The sequence below is a fragment of the Brachyistius frenatus genome, unplaced genomic scaffold, assembly GCF_029030835.1.
Source record: "Brachyistius frenatus isolate BFR_SWC_R1_liver_20210118 unplaced genomic scaffold, ASM2903083v1 Contig_89, whole genome shotgun sequence".
NCBI classification, from domain to species: domain Eukaryota; kingdom Metazoa; phylum Chordata; class Actinopteri; family Embiotocidae; genus Brachyistius; species Brachyistius frenatus.
The window spans coordinates 685,001-702,500 of record NW_027210688.1 but is presented as its reverse complement, the minus strand read 5'-3'; the positions used below and the strand labels follow the sequence as shown (position 1 = coordinate 702,500).

General features: G+C 43.0%; 1 protein-coding gene across 3 annotated transcripts in view; it reads left to right on the top strand.

Annotated features, from left to right (window-relative positions):
• Window positions 1-17,500, top strand: part of glra1 (glycine receptor, alpha 1) — a 98,333-nt gene that overhangs the window by 73,959 nt on the left and 6,874 nt on the right. For all 3 annotated transcript variants that reach the window (XM_069710080.1, XM_069710079.1, XM_069710078.1), the window contains 2 exons: window positions 4,870-5,084; window positions 8,108-8,254. In XM_069710080.1, coding sequence (XP_069566181.1) covers window positions 4,870-5,084; window positions 8,108-8,254 — 362 coding nt within the window. The remainder of the gene's footprint in view (window positions 1-4,869; window positions 5,085-8,107; window positions 8,255-17,500) is intronic.

Here is a 17,500-nt window from a genome sequence, read left to right as displayed (position 1 = left end):
AACTGTCCTCGATTTACTAAATTGTCCTTAAACACACACACACACACACACACACACACACACACACACACACACACACACACACACACACACACACACACACACACACACACACATATATGCTCACATTGCTTCCAGTTGTGGGTGTGCAGAGGCAGACACAAGAGAGCTACAGGAAACACACACACACACACACACACACACACACACACACACACACACACACACACACACACACACACACACACACACACACACACACACACACACACACACATATTGAGATATGGGCCCGGCTGAATAATTTCAATCTTCTTATCAGATGGAAAATATGGACAGCACTTAAAAGCTCTGAAGTGTATCACAGCCATAAATCAAGTCCAACCTCATCGAATCTCCTCCTACTGCTCTTCCTCCTCCTCTTCCTCCTCCTCTTCTTCTTCTTCCTCCTCCTCCTGCTGCTACTATATTTTCTCCTTCCCCTCTCTCTCCTCCTGTCTTCACATATCTCCTCCTCCTCCTCCTCCTCCTCACATTTCCTGGACTCCTCTTCCTCTCGTCTCCAGTCTTTTCGGGTTAACTCTAATTGATGAGGCCGCCTCCCATTGATCGTCTTTGATTAAATGGATCGTCGGCCATCTTGCTCCCTGGCTCTCTGGTGGTTTATTATGAGACCCAGTGTGCTCATTACATTACAGAGAGAAAGAGGGACATTTGTTACTGTTGCTACAGCACTGCAATGTAAACAGGCCCACTGCGGTGTGTGTTAATTTAATTATCATTGCTGCAGATATTATTTTCCTTCAGACACTCTTTGTATTTAAAATGTGGAAGCATGCAGTATTTTCTCGTGTATATATTTGCAAAAACCTTTTTTTAAAGTTTTGATTCTCAGTCAAAAACAAACGCTAAATACGCTGCGAATAATCTTTGAGAGCATTTGTAGCCTTTAGCAGTAACGACACCATGTTTAAAAAGAGGATTAGAAGAGCACCACTTACTAAGGAAAAACTGTATCAGCAACAAATCCAAGAAATCAGTTCCACCCACAGAAAAGCAAAAAAGCTTCAAGTGTTGAGGACCAAAATAGAGACCGAAACACATTTTTAAAAAACTGGGCTCTTTGCTTTACAAGGAGAGAAAACATACAAAATTCAAGTTAAAATGTAACATTAAGAATTTTAAATATAATATTTTCTATTGGCACGTATGTTGTTGTTATTCTGCAGATTTAAGGCTCTTATTTGACACGAAAAGCAGCACCGCGTACAACACGAGTGTTTTTGCTGACTTCAGACAAATGCAGTGATTATTTTTATCATTATTTAAATCCCAAATGCACCTGCACACATATATGGTTTTAAAATGAGAAGTGTTCGACCAACTGAAACCTCGTGTGAAGTCAACGGTGTCTTTATCGAGAAAAATATGCACCAACGTAGGCAGGTGCACAATGTGCAAAACACCAAAATATTAAAAGATTACTTTGTGAAAGATTATTATTGTGAACATCAATTATTATTTTTTTCTGTAAGAGGAGATGACACTGATTATTTCATATTAAGTCAGAAAAAAACCACACCTCTGATTCATTAAGAGAAAAAGCACGTCCCCGTTGAACCTTTGCACCGTACCTTCAGCCCAGATTATCTGCTGTCAGAATAGGTGGGTTTCGGACACACCCTGAAGGCACCACGTGCTTCAGTCGGCGCTCTTAGATCGTTAAAATAGAGCCTTCGGTCTGTCTCAGCGTCTCCTGGCTCCTTCCTGTAATCCCAGACTGACCTAATGATGTTCAGATCAGGGCTCTGTGGGGGTCGGGCCCCTCAGCGCCGCGGGCCTTCTAGTTCTTTGGAAACAGCTCTTTATTTATATTTCTGGCTTGGATATTTGGGGTCATTATCGTGCCTCAGAATGAATTTAGATAAGAATCTAAATCTCTTAAGTGCCTTAAACTTCATCAAAATGTGTGCTGGATACTGTGGAGGGATTAGGAGAAGGAAGGGGAAATTCCTCGACTCTATACCTCCTAATCCCCCCCACCCCCACCTCCCCTCCTTTTTTTTTTACGAGCGCATGCTGCGAGCGTAAACATCCACACTTACTTTCCCTTCGCGGCTTCACAAGGACTAACGGCGCTTCTGGCTGAGTGCAACACATCAACTGCTACGAAGCATTGTGTGCAGCACAAGAATGCGACCGAGTCAAGTTGAGGGGACGAGAACGAGGAAGGTGGCACGAGGAAGGACGACATTGTCGTGTTCGGGGTCACATTTGTCACACGAAAGAGAACAAATAAATAAATGGCTGACAGGATGAGTCATTATAGAGACACACTTGTAGGGAGATGTGTTTTGAAGGCTCTAACCAACAACCTCTGGAAATAGAAAGGGCTTGTTAAACTCTTCTGGTGTCAGCAAGGCCTTTTATAAACTGTCAAAAAATGTGCGTGATTTTTGCAAGTAAAACAAGTCAGTAGCTGGTGAGGTAGTTCGCTGAAAAGCCGGCAGATATCTTTCGATTTAATCCAGAACCAACAATCAAGCTTCATTAAAATACTGAACGGTTTTAGAGAGAAAATCAGCAGCGTTTGAGCCACAGGCTGGATATAAAAGAGTTCGTAGCTTCCGGGTCTGAAAAATGGTTCCGATCCAGAAGTGTCTTCAGCTGCAATACCAGCGAGTGCCACTAGAGGTCGGCTCCAAAAAGCCTCCGGCTCCATAGACTCCCATTCAACTTCTCTCATCAAATCCAAAGTGAATAAAATGTGTCCATCAGTTATCTCGGTGTTGTTAGCTAAAGTCACTCCTTCTTATTAGTTTTCTGGAGGTCCATCTGAAAATAATCCCTCATTCATTAGAAAAGAAGATTCAAGAAGACCTGTTTTGGGGGGCGTGTCTGTTTGATTGACAGGCCTGTGGTGCAGTCAGGTTACAGCTATCGGTGGGCGGGACGTAGTATCGTCAGGTTTCTAATCAGATCGGTCAGATCCACCGAAGGCGTTATGTTTATTATGACGTTCGAACATCCATCTTATCTCAGGAACACCTTCAGGGAGTCTCTTCATATTCGGCACAAACGTCCAGTTGGATGAATGGGTGGGGGGGGGGTGGAGCAAAGGCCACTGTGACCTCACAAAATACATGCAAGGCCATAAACTCGAAGAATTCACACAAATATGATGAAGTGTCATTTTACATCCATGCATCATTAAGATACAGAGAGAGTTTATGTGCGAAAAATTACTTCAAATCTATGATTAGTAGACTTGTTCTAACTTTTCCACTTTGGACATTTCAAAGTGTCGTCTGCTTATTGAAGAAGGAAGAAACGGCAACATCTTCCTCTCTAAGCCGCCTCTTCAGACCGCAACAAGTAACTGGCAGCTGAAATCCCCCCCCAAAAACCTCCTCCTGTGTTTGTTTATTCAAATATTCAACATGTTTGGCGTCATTTGATATTCGGAGAGCTGGAGCGTGTCTCTCTGATTTTTCCGCTGCTTATTTACACTTTGGATTAAGAGTGTGAGCGCCGACGAGAGACGACGGCGTCGTCGCGTTTCAAAGCCGCCATCTTCCTCATCCTCCTTTTCACCGCCCAGCTCTCCTCCTTCCCTCCTTCCTCACGTCCTTCCTTCCTCGCCGTCTTTTTTTTTTTATTAATCTCCGCCTTGCCACTTCCACCTGTTTCTTCCAGAGGACGTGTCTAAGATAATGTGCCCCTTTATAGATGAAGATAATAGAGAATTCACAAACGCTCCTCCCTGGCTAATGGAACCGCCTCGGGGAAACTGATGAAAGAACATTTTTCTTTTAAGTAGAGTTAAACATCGACCGGCATTATGATTATTTCTTTCTTTTTTTTCTGGAATCAGCCTCGTGCGTTTGACGTACTGCAAATTGAATCATCTCCAAATGAGATATTCATGTTGGAAAACAGGACACCTACGGAGACAAAATGATCAACTCCACGAATGGAAACCTGGGAAAGTGAATATCTTTGAACCTCCGAGTATCGATAGTCATCTCATTACAAAATAATAACCTTTTTTTTTTCTTGGAGTGTGCAAATATATCTCCTTTTAAAATGCTGAACATCATCTCCCTCAAAAACTGAACTCTTGAAGGAACTATTGAAAACGTACGTGTTGAATTAATCACCATAATATTCAGTGTTACGGATAGAATACCACAAAAAGACCGTAATGTTTAGTTTTAATAGGAACTAATACAAAACATACACAGATGTCAGTCAGACTGAATCACAGCTTCAGTGTTGGAAATAAGGTGTTAGAAAGTTATTCCACCACCTTCAGCACTAGTAATGTAAGAAATTACTGGTCGATACCCCAAAAGTCATTTAGGATTATACGCAAAATTCACTTTCCTAATACATTAAAAAAAGACTTTTTTTAATTTACTTTTGAAAAAGTTAGTTTCAAATTGTTTAGTAATGTCCACGATTGTGAGACGATAAGCGCACATCAACAACACACTACACGTCTAAAACCTGGAAAATAGAAATACATATTGCAAAAACAAAAAAGGTATAAGAATCTTAGAATATGGACCTAAAACCGTCATCGTTCAGCTTTACAACAGGAACCGTCTCCCAAAATACTTTTCCAGAAACAGACCGTCTCACTGCAACTTGCTGTGGTGCAATTTTCTCTTTCCTGTCAGGCCATTTGTCATTTTTACCCGTTCTCATTCCTCCAGGTGACTTTTGCCATCGGATTACTCTCCGCTATTCTTTCTTTTACATCTGTCTTCTCTTCAGCTACGAATCATTTCCTCATTTAAAAAAAATAAATACAAAATCTCTCTCCCTCTCTCTCCCTCTCTCTCCCTCTCTCTCCCTCTCTCTCAGGTAAATTCACCTGCATCGAGGCTCGTTTCCACCTGGAGCGTCAGATGGGTTACTACCTGATCCAGATGTACATCCCCTCGCTGCTCATCGTCATCCTGTCCTGGGTCTCCTTCTGGATCAACATGGACGCCGCGCCGGCCCGGGTCGGTCTGGGCATCACCACCGTGCTGACCATGACCACGCAGAGCTCCGGTTCCAGAGCCTCTCTGCCCAAGGTGAGGACGATCAATACATATTTTGGGTTTCGAGAAACCGCTTTGCCCCGTTTCCCTTTCAAACGTCGTCAAAAATAAAGTAAAAAAACAACAACTTTCCTTCCTCCTTTTGTTCACTCCACTTGACTCTCACAAAACTACAGGTTACTTTCTAAAGATTTAAAGTTTAAAACAAGAAGAGAGGCTACGAAAGGAAGGACAGGGGAGACATTAAAAGGACACGTTTTAAAGATGGGATGACAAACAAAATAGGAAGCAAGAAAGAAAAGACGTAGGATGGACAGAAAAAAGGTGTTAGACGGGAGGCAGACGGACGGACGGACGGAGGACGGAGGGATGAAGTGGAGGACAAGACTGGAAAAGACACGTTTTAACAAAAAGACAAAAAAAATGAGAAAAACATTTTCTTTTTTTAAACTGAGAGGAATCTTTTCCTGTTGGGGATTTTCAGATTAAAAAAAAAAAAAAAAACGGTCAGAGTGAGTGTGAGCCAGTAGGATTGTATAATTATGTCCAGGGAAGCTGTAATCCCCAACACACACACACACACACACACACACACACACACACACACACACACACACACACACACACACACACACACACACACACAGCGCACTGTTGACATTAGGTGCTTCATGCGCTCTAAAAATTGAACAAGTGAACCGTGATTCCTCTGCAGTTCAGCTGTCACAATAATGATCACACAGCACAGCTGAGCTTAGGTAGGCATACTGCTCACACACTGACACACACACACACACACACACACACACATGTACCCCCTGAGTGTGTGATTGATAGCACACACACACACACACACACGCGCACACGCACACCTACACATACGGCTGCTTTCGAATTGCAGCCCATCAGATGAGGCCAGATGGAGGAGAAGGAAGGAGAGTTTCTCCTTTTAGCTTCTGGTTGAAATGTTGTTGTACTTGCTGCTAGCATCAGCTGCTAACACACACAGTGTGATTGGCTGCAAGGAGATTAAATGTACATTCGGTCCAAAAAGTCTCTCTCTCCTTTTAACCCTTCTGTTACGACCACAAATCTTTTATTCATAAGTGAAAATGACTTCTTTGCTGCGATGTTTCCAGCGTTTGCTGTTGTTCCTGAGAATCGGTTTCATGACTCTTCTTTTCAGATTTTAGCCGATTTGGAGTCTTTCTTTATTTCTTGACGTATCTGCGATGAAGCTGTTTTTCTATCTTCCGACGGTGCGACCAGTTTCCGCAAAGCGTTTTTGTACCGACTCGGTTTGACTTCCCTCGCCGGTCTTTGGGTTTCCATTTGGTTTTCCAAAAGGTCACCGTTAACGAGCCTAAACTACTGCAGCCAGCCACCCGGTCGGTCAGCTGACCGGCGGGAGCAGGAACCCTTCATCTGCGAACATTTGTCCCGTGAAGCGCGAGCAGAGCAACGCCACCTTCGCTGCAGCGCTGCTGACCACCGCCGGTCCGTTTGTCTGTCAGAAGCTCTCAGCTTCACCGAGCAGCGACCGGACGACGGCTCGGCTTCGTTCACGTCCGACCCGTCCATCGGCCTCGGCGCTCTCAGTCCGACGTCAAACATCGACCGCCGACTTCAACACTCAAACAGACGCGTCAGTCTCTCCAACGCTGCAGTATTCAATCAAAGAGTGGGTTTGATCTTCTTCTGCCCAAATGTGAGTTGTTGTTGTTTTTTTTTTGTTTAAAGCTAATTTAAGAAACATCAACATGAAGGAAAACTGACTGACAGAAAACAGTCGGCGGTAAAACAAAAAACAAAAACAAATCACCAGAAAATAAACAACTCGGAGACGTAGTCGCCGACAGTTTGGTGCGGCCGTTCTCCATCTGCTTCATTTACCGCACGTAACGATCTTCTTCTCCACGATCACAGCCGGAGATGCGGGTGTAAGTTTGTGTCTCAGTTCAGGTCGGTCGGGAGTCAAATGTTTTCACAAGCAGCCGCAAAAACCAGCACGAATCCCAACCAGGCCGAGCGACGACGATAAGCGCCGCGTGTTTGTGTAAAGTGAGCCAAAGTCATAGTTTAATTGGATGTTAAACGGCTGATTGTGTTGTTTTCTCTCCCGGTGACAGAGCGAGGATCTCCCTCTCCGGCTGCACGGTGTAATTGCGTGTGGAGACGGAGAGTTGTAATGACAGGCCGGGGTGGATGCACTTGAATAATGGCACTTGGCGGGCAGATAGCAATCAGACAACGATCCAACCAGACTTCATTTAGCCTCTTATTACCCGGACGAGCCTTCGCCCGTCCGTCTCGCTTCGTACCGCACGCGTTTCATGTAAAAACGTCCGGCTGGAGACGGCGTCTCGCGTCGTGGCTTCGTGTCCTTCTGGAAGGACAAATTCACCGACTCTCTTATCTGGAGGTCTGAAGATGGTGAATCCGCCTTCATGTCACGGGAGGCATCGCGTGTTCAGAGTCTGAAGCCGAACACTAAAACCCTTCAACAAACTCAGCGAAAAAAACAAACAGACAAGCAGCCGGCAAAGCAAACAAGCAAAGTTGTTTATTTGTCCGGAGGCTACTTGTACCGATCATAAACTATAACGTTAGACGCTGTCGTAAAACACAAACAACAACAACCTGCTGAGAAAACCACAAGTTGGTTGTTTTTTTCTTGCTGTGCGGCATCACACAACTCTGTTGGCCAAAACAAGAACCCCGACCCGGCGGTCGTTCCCCTCCTCGACCCCCGAAGGTTTGAGTTGTCATCGCCACTTTATCATCACGGTACTAAAAAAAAAAAAAAAAAGGTCCAGTACATCTCTGCTTAAATTAGGAGTACAACTTTTTTTTTTGATGAACGGAGATAATTATTAATGCAAAGCTACAATTTCCTAAATTTAGGAGGAAGAAGAAGCTTGAGTGCAAAAACAAAATTGGGTAATTTGAGAGAAGTAATTCACCGACAAATCACAATATGTGATGCTACGACATGAAACCCAGCAACTATCCAATGCTTCCTTTCTCTTCCCCCCCCCCCCTCCCTTCCTCTACAGGTGTCCTATGTAAAAGCCATCGATATCTGGATGGCCGTCTGTCTGCTGTTCGTGTTCTCGGCCCTGCTGGAGTACGCCGCCGTCAACTTCATCGCCCGCCAACACAAGGAGCTGCTGCGCTTCAGACGGAGGCGACGACACATGAAGGTCAAACACTCGCACGTCCGCGATACAATCAAACATTTGCATTCATATTTAATCAAGTCGGTCCCTGAGCTGTATTTAAAAGTCAGATTTTTTTTTTATCCACATTTGCTGGAGGTGATTCTGAATAACAAAACTCCTGAAAATGCAAAAATGCGCTTTTATGATTTGACAAAGATGAATAACAATCAAACAACGTGGATCAAAAGGACGTAAGACGGTCGGTGTAGAGCGGAAGATGGAAGACCGAAGAAGTAACCGGATCACGTCTGTTTTCCAACGGTCATAAAAACTTCACGACTTTTTTTGTGTGTGTTTGTTTTAACCGCACACAAGAACTGAATTGATGTCGTTGGTTTCGTCTCCGAACACCCGAACAGAAAAGAAAGTTTAAATCTTTTTTTAAGGGCGAAAGGTGTCGCTGGTTAAGTTGTCGAGACAACGCCTGCTGCGGAGGAGGAGGGATATATATATATATATATATATATATATATATATATATATATATATATATATATATAGTGATATATGCCTTAATGGGTGTCTGCTCAGCATTTTAACTGCATAATCACATCAACGCTTTCATCTTTCTTAGTTTTGACATCACTGTGAAGTCCAAAACAAATATATCTTCAAACCGCCGTACATTTTCTTTCTTCTTCTATCAGCTGTCTAAACTGTCAAAGAAGATTACGTTTGATAAATCGAACATAAAGTGGAGACCTGAAAATTACGTCGCTTTATTTAACTTCTCCGTGCTGCTTTGGATAAATTTAGTTGAAATGACAAACCGCACGTCATTTTATTTTTTTTTTCCTCCAGAGGAAAGTTGAGATGCATCGAGTATTTTCTGTTTTTTCATTCCTCTACTTTCTTAGGTTGTTATTTTTTTTCCCCTTTGAAGCATTTAATCAATCAATTCTATCTGTCCGGTTGGATTTATCAGTCCCAGACCGCTGTATTGAATAAATAGTAAAGCTGTCAGGCCGGCAGGGAATATCGAAGCGCTGGTTGATTGTGAAATTGGTGGTTTTGTGTGGGCGGAGGGCAAGAAAACGCAAACGCCCACAAGAAATGCAACAATGTGCCTGCAGTCAACAACCCATAGAGGGCTGGATTTATTTATATATATGTGTGTGTGTGTGTGTGTGTGTGTGTGTGTGTGTGTGTGTGTGTGTGTGTGTGTGTGTGTGTGTGTGTGTGTGTGTGTGTGTGTGTGTGTGTGAGGGGGGGGGGGGGGGGTGTATCCATACAGCCGGTGAACACTCGTGAGTGCGTTGAAGAGTGCTGTCGTGTGTTTGGGTGTTGCAGAGCACGTGTTCACGCCGGCGTCGACCGAAGCTACTTGATTGAGTCTGACATGTTTTAGTGTGCGTGAGCACGATCGTGCGTTTCCGTATTTATGAGGGCCTTCACGTGTCCTCACGACAACAGTGAGGTGACGGCGGCGTTGTAGATCACAGTACGGGAAGCGAATGAGGTTTTTGATTTAGGGGTTTGGACACGGAGGGGGGAAAAAAAAAAAGACGCTGTTGTTTTGGGTGAAATGTTTGGATTTTGAATTCCTCTTCATCTTTTCAATGACTTTCAAAACACAAAATAAAGCAGCGAAACATATCTGGACAAAAACTCAGGAACATAAATTCTATTTCATAAACAAAAAAGTTTGTTTAAAGCCTGAAAAAGTACAATTTTGCCAGAATCTCTGAAGACCTTCACTGAGGATGATTGAAAGCTCCAGAAAGGAAATTCACGTCCCGTCTTCAAGGCTAATAAAGGAGCTCAGTATTTAAGCAGTCTTTATAGTGATGGGAATGTTTTTGTTTTAACATCTACAAGTTCATTAAAAATGGGCAAAAATCCATCTGCTGATGAGGAGCATATGTAATCAAAAGCGACCAAACTCATGTTGGAGTGAAACAGTTTTCTCAAAAAAGTACATAAAAAGGTTAAAAAAAAATCTAAAACTAATTTATAATAACATACTACATACTTTTCTGATGTAAGTTTTTACAATAACGTCATCAAACTTTCTATAACAGCAAACAGCTCTATTCTTACTTGTTTAAATGAATTTTGCCTAAAAAATAAAAAAAATCAGTCAATAAAAGCACAGTACGACGGTGGGGGGGGGGGGCGGTGGGAAGAAATATATAAAAATGTTTAAAAAAATAAAAAACCCTCTAAATCCTAAATCCCATTGTTGTAATCCCCAATCCCCTGAGCTGCGACGGGGGTGAAGAGGTAGATTAGCAGTCCGGCTGCCGCTGCACTTTCAGGGGAATCAGACAAACCTCGACCGCCTCGCTCGCCCCTTTGAATAGCTCTCTCTCTCTCTCTCTCTCTCTCTCTCTCTCTCTCTCTACCCTCTCTCACCCCGACAGCAGGAGGTGAGAGAGTAAAGAGGACCGCGGGCTCAGGATTGACCCACATCTGGCACCACCCAACCTTTTGCATATTTTCTTTTTTTCACCCCCATCACACAATTTATTTCTGCTCGTATGATGAAAAGCAGGAGGTGAATTCAGGCCGTCGCTCCGTTACGTAATCCCAGTTTTGTTAATGAAGGTGCTCGTCCGTTCACCTGGCATCTTACGTTTGAAAATGTTGGTTACTGAGGACGTCCTCCGTTTAATCTTTAAACTCCAATTACAAAAAAAAAAAGAAAGAAGTTGTTTCGTAACAAGATTTGTGTTTGAGATAGGTTTATTTTTTTTATTTTTTTTGTGGTTTGAACTTAAGTGAACTCAGATTTCTTTCCATCTTTAACATCTGGCAGAAAGCGAACACATACGAACACAACACACTTAACCGGTTACTTCTGCCTTTTCACACCGCGGCCACACGTGGTGAAAAATACATGCGCTTCCAGCGCTGTCAGGCAACTCTGATGGAAACATCAACCGAATTACAAGAGAAGTTAGATGGAGAGGAAACCGCGTCTTTATCGGATGAAAGATTCATGAAAACAGATTTATCTCCTGGAGAGAATAAGAATCCAGGTAGGAAGAAAAAAGAATTAAAAAAAAAGACACACGGCAACTAATGAAAACAGTCAAATAGGAAATCAGTCACCGATGCACATACAATAAATAATTCAGATTTAATCTACTCCTTCAGAGTGCATCACCGTTATGATAATAAATGTACCTGCAGATGCATAAAACAAGCAGCATACATGAAAACCAATGAGAGGCAGGAGTACTGTGTACTTTCAGGCATTCATATTATCAGAGGGAATTTCACCTTGAATTGTTGACATGTATTCAGAGGCTGAGTAATCTATTTGTTGGCTGATTTTGTTGGTTTTATTGGTATCTGTGTTGTCTGATATGCACTTTGTATAACATAAATAATGCAGAAAAAGCTGCTTAGGATAATTTATAAATCAATTGATTCGTACTTTTTTAAAAAGGTACGGTGAAGGTCACTTTCAAAGCACAGATGTCCTTTTGGACAACAAAGTTATCGTTAAGATATCTTTGTCTCAGGTGCTTGATAACCATATTTTGGGCCGATAAATCGATATTGAATATGTGTTTACTCTCTATAAATCCAGTATTGGTCGGGTTCTACTTATATTAAGATCGGCACCGGGCGGTAATTCAAAACATCAGATCTCCTCAAAAAACCAACGTTATCATGAGATTTAAAGGAGATTATAGTACAGTGGAGAACCGTGGTGAAATATTCAAACTTCAAGCCTCCAGTCCAAACTATTCTGTGCACGTTGTTATTTCTCTGATACTCGATGAGTTGTGTGCAGAAGGAAAAGCTTCACCTTTAATCGGCATATTCTTATTTTCTATTTCAGAGCCGGTGAGAAAGATGTTGAACTTTTCCAAAGAACATAATCAGACACAAATTATTCTCGTCGGCTTGAAAAGCAAAGTGCGATATCTCCTTCAGAAAAGTAACAGATTAGATGTGAAGCAGCAGAAAATGGAGAAACGGAGGCAAAGTGTGCGTCTCAGAAACTGTACTCGGGTTCTTACTTTCCCACAAACTAACTGATCTCATCACAAAAACCTGAACAGCTGCAAACATTAAGGAGCTTTTCTACTTGTCGGTCTCACCTTGGCGAAACTATTGAGGACTTCTGAGGACGCTAAGAGAGGAGGAGCGCGAGGTATTTGCATTTGAAGTAGGATTTTGCCGAGAGGTTTGCATAATTTGGTGGAAACTAAGGAATCGTTCGGGAGTGTGTAACAGTTTTAAATTCAGCTGCCGGGGTCTTTTCTATTTAATTTTTCTTTTTTTTTACTTTATTTCAAGCACAAAAATCAAATTAAAAAAAATCAGAGGGAAATGATTCATTAGAAGATCATCACCATTAATCCCAAACTGCACAAATAAATCCAGTGATGGTGAGAGAGAGAGAGAGAGAGAGAGAGAGAGAGAGGCCGTCCTTCGGCGTCACGTTCTTAATTAACCTCTCCGGCCAGTCCTTCTAATGTGAGTCTAAGGTGATCCACGGTCCTCCATTACAGCTCAGAGAGGGCGATCAGTCAGGCTTCAGCTGGCTGCGGAGGCCTGTAGCTCATAAACCAGCAGCAGTGCCACCAAATCTCTTCTTCCAAAAAAAAAAAGAAGCAGAGGGAGGAAGAGGAGGAAGAGGAGGCCGAACGACGGCGATGGAACAAACATGTCCATTTTTACTCTCCTGATCCCGATCACACCTTCACCCACGTTGTTCAACTCAACACTCGTTAAAACAATGAAGACTGTGGTTTCGGTTCTGTCACAGTTTTGGAGTTTGCTGCAACAATTCTGCTAAAAACGATGTCACGTGGAAATGTTGACAAATATGTAGTCTTATTTCCAGAAGAAGAATATATATATATATTTTTTTTTTTGCACATGAAGTACAACTTCACCAAAAAGTCTAGAACAATGTCGTAAAACGTCCAAAATACCTGCAGCTTTAATTATTTTACCCAGAAATCAACTCACTCGATAAACACGCTGATTCTTCTGTGCAGCAGCAGCAGCGGTGAAAAAAAGAAACTCAGTGTTCAGGAACAGCTGCAGCTTCCTCACACGCTTTAATTTGAAAATCCTTTACGTCAGTGGCCCCGCCCCCTTCCTCTACGTGGCCAATTTGGCGACCGTTTAGGCTGGAAAGTGTACAGGCGTTTCACACTCCTTTTTTTATTTGTGTGTGTGTGTGTGTGTGTGTGTGTGTGTGTGTGTGTGTGTGTGTGTGTGTGTGTGTGTGTGTGTGTGTGTGTGTGTGTGTGTGTGTGTGTTTGTGAAAAGTTTTCCCTCCACAAGGGAGGAAACTAGTAAATTACCAGCATGGTTAGCACATCTTCAATTTGGTCTTGTAATTGTTTTTTTCCGATGCTATGATGTTTCAGATGAGATACAGGCGACCTCTCCTCCCCCTCCCCCTCCCCCTCCCCCTCCCATACCCTCCTGCAGGGATTTGTTTACTCCCTTTATGACTACAACAGAGTGATGAATAGCTCAATGCAGCTGAGTACAGTTGGAAGTCTCTATAATCTGAGAGAACAATGTCCTCCAGGGTTGTTGTTAGTTTTTGTTTTTTTAATGGCTTTTATGCAACTGTTGCAATGCGTGTGAGCGGCAGCGAGTGCACATACACAAGAGTTGAAGGGGAAACTAACTTTCAGTTAACTGAAAGAAGAAGCCAGCAGCGGAGACTGAAGTGCGTCCGATCGGCGCGATATCGCAAGTCAGGATTTAAAGCGACGGTACGAGCGGCCTCTCGCCTCCAACGCCGCACTTCAGCTCGTATTTCACGGCGGGACGTGAGGCCGTCGCCGCGGCGCAGGTAGCTGCGGCTGCAGCGCTCGGAGGAGTCCCGGTTGTGCTGATTTCTGTGGTTTCCGCCCCGATGCTTTATTGATTCGTTAGTGACACTGATAGTCCGGAGAGAGCGAGACAGAGGCAGAAAGCAATTGGACTGAGGCTACCTGCTTCAGAAGGGTTGTCTAATTAGAAAGACAGAGCATCAAATAGACGGATACCGCAGCCCTGGGAGAGAGCGGGAGAGGGGGGGGCGGGTGGCAGCAGCAGAGAGGCAGAGAGACATCCCCCCCTGCTGGGCGAGCGGAGCAACTACGGCGGGGGATCAGATCAATAGCGCCACTCATCCTTGAAGGATAGGCCCGCCTGGCAAGCAGCTCGCTTGTTTAACACAGACAAGCTCTCCAGACTGAAGACGAGAGAGCCCCCTTTAGAAATCAAAGAGAAGTCGAACATTGCTGCCTCTCGCCTCCTCGTTTCAATCAGGATCGCCTGGGCTGGCTTTTTCTTTTTTCTTTTTTCTTTCCTGAAGTTCACGGCGCAGCATGCAAATTAGTACTTCTGTTTTTTTAGATCACGACAGGCTTTCATGAGGTTAAATTATTTGTGGAAGAATCGTCCCATTTCTGGAGTGCGCGATCACTCCTGTCAAGAGGCATGAGAGGTGTTACAACCCCCCCCTTCCTCCCCCCTATTCCAGCCAGGGATCACAAGGAGGAAGAAAATAATTTTAAAAAAGACATTAAAAGCACGTTTCATTCAGCCCAGAGGCAAAAAAAAAAAAAAAGAGCTGTCGAAGCTCGGCGAGTGTCCTCGTCGTCCCACGTTCACCTCAGCGTCACAAACGGGGGGGTGGGGGGTGACCTGCAGCTGCCTGTTTTTTTTTGGCTCGCTCGGCCTTCTGGGAAAAGAGATGTACATTTGGAGAAGGGGCCTGAGGGACGTCGTCACCCCCCCGACCCATCCTGCTGTTTAACAACGACAGCTCCTTATTAGAGGGAAAGCGATTCCCTTGATTGATCGTCTATGATCAGCTCGTTAGGCAGGTTTTCTCCAGCGGGTGGGGGTGGGGGGTAAGATGGGAGGGAGGGGGGGGTAAGATGGGAGGGGGAGGGGGGTTAATGCTCAACAGGCCGGTTCACTCTAAACGTCTTTGATCTCTCAGGCTGTTCGGCAGCTTTGACAACGAAGTCAGATAAGAGAGCGCCGGGATTAAGAGGCCTAAAGAAGTCAACCTCTTGATTGACAGGTCTTCAGTCGAGTGTCCCGATTGGACAAAAGAGGCGTTTAACCAGTTGAAGAGGGGCGTTGTTTTCATTTTGTTTTCATTCTGCACCTCCTTCTCCCGGCACAACTCGCCTGGAACCAAATTACCATATTACCTTGCAGATTTTTATGTTAATATCCATATTTATGTGGCTTCCCCGCAGTTGGCCGAGGAAATGCTCTGACCTCTCGCCCTTATTATAGTCTTAAAAGCCACCGGATTAGTGCATACATGGATTTTCATCACGCTCTCCATGTTTTTACAAGACTTAAAAGGTTGACCTTTGGACCCGAGGCCATCTGGGAAACTATGAAATCAAATGCCAGTTTCTCTCCTGAGCTGATTTTCAAACCACAAAAAGAAATGTCCTCCTATAAATGTAATTAAAGCAGGATTATTATAATTGTTGCAGCATGTCGTAAACATCAGTAAGAGATTAAAAAGAAATCCATGAAGACTGTTTTTTTATATGAAGGAAAAAAAAACGTGCAAACCGGTGGAACAAATTGAGCCGCAGCAGTTGAAAAAACAAAAATAGCAGCACTCAAACATGTCAGCGTTGACGTGATGTCTTCTGACAGATGTACAGACATTCGCAGTTTCCTGTGTGACACGACGCCGAGGTCAGCATCTAAATTATTGCTTTTCTTAAAATGTAAAACAAGAAAAAAAACAAAAAAAACGTGACTTAGAATGAATTTCAAGTCACTAAAGTTGGTGAATTTGTCAGGTTTTATTATTACAAAGTGCTTCACGACAACTTTGTCCACCAATAATGACGTTATTGCGCTTCTGGTAACATTTTGGTATTTACATGAAATTAAAAATTAACTAAGAAAGAGAAGTCAAAAATATAATAGAATACTTTAAGCAGAAAACTATTAACCGAAACATGATTTATAGATCAAACCGGTTTTTGTCCAAACGACATTAAAGGTTAGATTTCACCCCACATTAAGCTGAAATTAACCTAATTGACATTAAAAATGTAAACGTCAGATTTAATGCATGAAGCTAAAGGTGCCTCCCCCCTCCTCCCCCTCCCGAATGTTATTTAAATTAAATGGTGGAAGCAAGAAGATAAAACCAAGAGGACGAGGGACAGAGACAGCAGGTCATGTGGACAATCATTCCAGGTCAGCGGCCTGATGAGCAGGAGACATTAACACCACGCTTTAATGCAAGCGGGGACTCCGGCGGAAAAACAAACGGAGGAGAGCGAGACCAGCAGGACGGACGGACGGACCAACAATGTCACTGCAAGATTTTTAAGAAAACAAATGACCATAAAAAAAAGTCTTTATGAGTCTTTATGAGAACAATAGAAAATCCACGTCAATTAAACAAACGACCAACGACCACATCTGCCCGGGTGGAGATGAAAGTTCTCACCTGGTGTCTTTTCTCTTGCTGTTTCTAACATGAGACCTCATTAACTTCTCAGCTGGAATATTTCCTCACGTAATAACCGAACACTAAAAACAGTCCTCATTTATAATGAGATGAAAATATAAAATATCACAGCGACAACTTGTGTTTTAGCATTAAAAAAATAATTATAATGGACAGATTTACAATACAATCAAAATATGTATTTGAGCAGATTTACTTATATATTTTCCAATATTGTTGCACTTTTCAATGATTAACAATCATTTTCAATCCTTTTTAATTATCAGCAGAATTAGCTAGCAATTAGCATTAGTACTTCACATTCTGTAGCCATTAGATGTTAGCACGGAGCATTAGCATTTAAGATTGGCATCAGCAAGCCTTTTAAAACATCGGTAAATAAAACAATAAATTATGCACCAAAGTACATTGAAAACAGTAGATAACATTCTCTGAACTCTGACTGTTATATATACATTTTAAAAAAAAACTGGTATTTGTGGCTAAAAACAGGCGAGCAAAGAAAAAGGTGTGCTTGAACTCACCTGAGTTTCTTCCAACTCACCTGAAACAACATCCTTCATGTTCGCAGGTGAATGAGCAGCTGAGCGTTGATATGTCAACATTTTGTTCTGTTTCAGACCAACAACTGTTTGGTCACTTCACAACATGTACTTGTACTACAACCTGTAGTGGTGCTGCCACCTCCACCTCCTCCTTCTTCTTCTTTGGTGTTAAACAGCGTCTCCGTTGCTGCTGCTGCTGCTTGCTGCCACCTTCAGGTGTGATGGAGCTCCAACAGTTTTGAGTTTGTCTGA